Source organism: Colobus angolensis, unplaced genomic scaffold (genome assembly GCF_000951035.1).
Source record: "Colobus angolensis palliatus isolate OR3802 unplaced genomic scaffold, Cang.pa_1.0 Scaffold307, whole genome shotgun sequence".
NCBI classification, from domain to species: Eukaryota; Metazoa; Chordata; class Mammalia; order Primates; family Cercopithecidae; genus Colobus; species Colobus angolensis.
Window position 1 is genome coordinate 114,370 of NW_012116344.1, and position 4,232 is coordinate 118,601.

The following is a 4,232-nucleotide window of genomic DNA, read 5'->3' on the forward strand; positions in this document are numbered from 1 at the left end:
CCCCTCCGTGCCTCACCGTGCCTCACCATGCTCCTCCGTGCCTCACCATGCCCCCTGTGCCCCTGCGTGCCTCACCATGCCCCTCTGTGCCTCACCGTGCCCCTCCGTGCCTCACCGTGCCCCTCCGTGCCTCACCACGCCCCTCCGCACCTCGCCGTGTCCCTCCGCGCCTCACCGTGCCTCCCCATGCCCCTCTGTGCCCCTCCGTGCCAGTGGCCGCGTTCGGGGAGCTGTCTCGGCATTTTCTGGATGAGGCTCAGGGTCTGCATCTCAGCCAGGCCTGAGCCCCCCTCCTCCCTCCCTGCCTGCGCCACCAGAACCCACTCACAGAGCCCCGTCTTCAACCTCTCCCCAGATATGCCAGAGCCACAAACCCTGTGAAGTAGACCCTGTGAAGCTGAAAGATGGAGAAAACCTTGAAAACAACATGGTAGGTTTTGTTCAGGAACGCAACCAAAGCCAGTCACCTGCTTGGGGTCTTTCAGCCGGTGGCTGCCTGGAAGCTCTGACTCACCCCGTGACCCCGGTTGGGGTGGGCGCAGGACCGGGCGTAGGGATACCTGCCACGCCTGGCTACAGTACGCTGGCTGCACTGCTGGGAGGCCTCAGCCACCGCGTTAGACCTGGCCTGTGTGCTCGGCTCTGCCTCCCCTGGGGTGTCCCGGCCAGCTTTGGGGATCTGGTCTGCACACCCAGCTCTGCCTCCCCTGGGACGATGGCTCCTGCCCCCGCCTTTTCCTGGGACAGGATGGCCTCCCTGCCTCCCCAGGCTGTCCCCAGAGCTGTGTCCTGCGTTTTAAAACAGCAAAACTCCCTGATGTTGAACTTGCCCCAACATTTTAGTCACTTTACATGATACTTCTCGCAGACCGTGCTGTTTGGTCATCTCTGTATATAAATGACCGGACAGAGCTCTTGCCTCGGGCACGTTCTAGTGAGTGTCGTTCCCCACTCAGTAAACGAGGTTGGGGCAGAGCGGGGGAGCGGACGTGGCGCCCCGAACGGGGTGTAGTGATTTTCGCACGTGAATCGCCACAGCTCCCAGCACAGATTTCCAGGGGTGGCTGTTCACACGTGTCTTGCTGCTGTGGCTGCCCTGCGCCCGCCCTCAGTCCCTCCCCACGCGCCCCTCCCTGGGTGTGTCCTGGTGCTACACGCGCCTGCGGGCAGCCTCGGCAGTGGGTCCCAGTGCCATGTCCCGTTGCAGGAGAACCTACGGCAGTACGTGGACCGCGTCTTCCACGCCATCACCGCGTCCGGGGTGAGCTGCCCGACCGTCATGTGCGACATTTTCTTCTCACTCCGGGAGGCGGCGGCCAAGCGCTTCCAGGGTGAGTGCCCCGGACACCCTCGTGTCACTGAGAAATGGCCCCAGTCCCGTGCAGGGTGACTCCCACCCAGGCAGAACCCCACGCAGCCCTCGCTGGACTAGAATTGTGGGGGCGTGAGCCCCAGTTCAGAGGCTGGATTTTTCCAGGGTTTTGTGCCTGGGCCACTGTTCCCCAGTTCACAACTGCAGTGGTCTCCGGGGTCCCCAGCCCTGGAGTTCATGACCGCAGTGGTCTCTCGGGGGCTGGGAAGGCCGGCCGGGCTTTGTCAGGTGAATTTTCCTGATGTGGCCCCCTGGGTTTTCCCAGTGGTTTTTTTTGTGGCTGACCCTGGCAGGGCCCAGAGTGGCGTTGGGGGCTCTGCCTGCCCGTGTCTTTGAGGAGACAGGACCCCTTGGGGAACTGCCCCTTCTTCAAACCCCCAAGCCGGAGATCCCCCAGGGACCTGGGCATCTGGCCCCCAAACTTCTCAACCTTGCCGACCCTTGGGGAGGCACCTGCACCTGCCCGTCTCCTGCGATGCTTAAGGCCCTGCCGGGACTCAGGCTCTGGGGCTGCTGAGAGGCTCGACGAGGGCCCTACTGCCCGGCTCCTCCCTTCCTTGCATGTTCTGTGGCCTCGGGACAGCTGCAGACACCCCCAGGGTGGCCATGGCCCTGCAGAGCCATCCACGCTCCTGTGTCCCCAGGAGTCAAACGCTGTCCCCACCCCTGTTTCTCAGGACATCAGACAGCCCCGGCCGAGGGGCCCAGGGGTCTCGGGGAGGCAGTTCCCAAGCACTTCCCAGCCACAGACCCACTTTGAACAAGGTGGAAGTGAAGAAATAAAACACATCCTCTCACCCAGATGAGCACAGACCACCGTGGAATGAGCCTGTGACAGGCACCGAAGGGGCTGTGCTGTGTGGTGATGATGAGAGACGGACAGAGACAGAGAGAGAGAGAGACAGACAGAGAAAGAGAGACAGAGAGGGAGAGAGAGAGACAGAGAGAGATGGAGAGAGACAGGGAGAGAGACACAGGTGGAGGGAGAGCCAGGACTGTGGCAGGGCTTCCCTGCGGACCCTCGGGGGCCACTGTGCCAGAGGGAAAGGGTCACCCTGCCACTGTCTCCTGCAGGTGACCCGGACGTCAGGTACACTGCAGTGAGCAGCTTCATCTTCCTGAGGTTCTTTGCGCCTGCCATTCTCTCCCCCAACCTCTTCCAGCTCACGCCGCACCACATGGTGAGTGACTGGCTGAGGGACCGAGGCTTTCTGAGCTGTCCCGGGACGCCGGCCTGGGTCAGGGCATCTGCGTGGCTGTGGGGGCCGACCCTGTGGAGTATGGAGTGCGTGGGGAGTGTGTGGAGTGTGGAGTACGTGTGGAGTGTGGGGAGTGCATGTGGAGTGTGGGGAGTGTGTGTGGAGTGTGGAGTACGTGTGGAGCGTGGAAGGCGTGTGGAGTGTGGAGTGTGGGGAGTGTGGAAGGCGTGGGGAATGGGGAGTACGTGTGCCGTGTGTGTGGAGTGTGTGGACGGTGTGTGGGGAGTGTGGAGTATGTGTGGGGTGTGGGGTGTGTGGAGTGTGGAGTACGTGTGGGGTGTGGGGAGTGCGTGGGGAGTGTGGAGTACGTGTGGAGCGTGGAAGGCGTGTGGAGTGTGGAGTACGTGTGGGGTGTGGGGAGTGTGGAAGGCGTGGGGAATGGGGAGTACGTGTGCCGTGTGTGTGGAGTGTGTGGACGGTGCGTGGGGAGTGCCGGTGGATGCGCTGGGTCCCAGAACGTCCTCGTTGCAGGTGGTTCACCGACCTATTTAAGCTGCGTACGTCCTGGGGGAATTGAGACAACGTCACAAAAGCAGTGGACGGTTTGACCAGGGTTTAGCTGCTGGTCACCGCCGTGCTCTCCTCCGCTGCCCATCACATGTGGAGTATTGATGATCAGCGTATCATCCATGTATTGAGTCAACAGAATCCTATTCAGCAGTGATTTGCTCCTGGCCCCAATGTGGTTGCTGGGGCCGCGGCTCTCAGGGTGCAGGGATCTGGGGTGACCGTGTTGCATGTGCAGGTGGCAGAGCTGGAAGGAAATGGCCAGGGCAAGGGGACGTGAGGGATGGCCCATTCCCCAGCACTTCTTATTTTTTTGAGACGGAGTTTTGCTCTGTCACTCAGGCTGGAGTGCAGTGGCACCATCTCAGCTCACTGCAACCTCTGCCTCCTGGGGTCAAGCAATTCTCATGCCTCAGCCTCCCTAGTAGCTTGGATTACAGGCATGTGCCACCATGCCCAGCTAATTTTGTATGTTTAGTAGAGATGGGGTTTTACCATGTTGGCCAGGCTGGTCTTGAACTCCTGACCTCAAGTGATCCACCTGCCTCGGCCTCCCAAAGTGCTGGGATTACAGGTGTGAGCCACCAAGCCTGGCCCCCAGCACTTCTAAGTTGAATTTCAAACCTCATGAAGGCTGAGATGAGCCCCAGGCAGGGCCAGGAGACTCAGCACCCCAAGACTCAGCGCCCCAGAGCCATGACCCCGCCTGATGCTTTTGACTTTGAGACGCGTCCTGCATGATGGGCTGAGAGGGTGGGTCCCCACGGTGCCATCGGATGCTGCCTGCGGGACCGTCTCAGCAGCTCCTGAGACTGGGATACCCGCCTTCTCCAGTCCTGTCTGCGTCACTGCCCCTGTTTCTCCGTAGCTCATGCACAAGTCACAGCAGCTCAGAGGTGACTCCTGCATTTCGTCCTCTGGGTGACCTGAGACAGTCACAGTATTTCTGTAAAGCTGACACAGACCTTTCTCACTCCCGCCTCCCCAGGACCCCCAGATGTCCAGGACGCTGACGTTGATCTCCAAGACCGTTCAGACCCTCGGCAGCCTGTCCAAGTCCAAATCTGTGAGTCTCTGTTCTTCATTTTCTCTTT

The 4,232-nt window shown here is 60.9% G+C and overlaps 1 protein-coding gene across 1 annotated transcript in view; it reads left to right on the forward strand.

Annotated features, from left to right (window-relative positions):
- The window catches only part of LOC105517766 (ras GTPase-activating protein 3-like), a 43,252-nt gene that overhangs the window by 28,708 nt on the left and 10,312 nt on the right, over positions 1-4,232 (forward strand). The window contains 4 exon segments of the mRNA XM_011950435.1: positions 356-430; positions 1,208-1,331; positions 2,447-2,553; positions 4,127-4,208. Coding sequence (XP_011805825.1) covers positions 356-430; positions 1,208-1,331; positions 2,447-2,553; positions 4,127-4,208 — 388 coding nt within the window.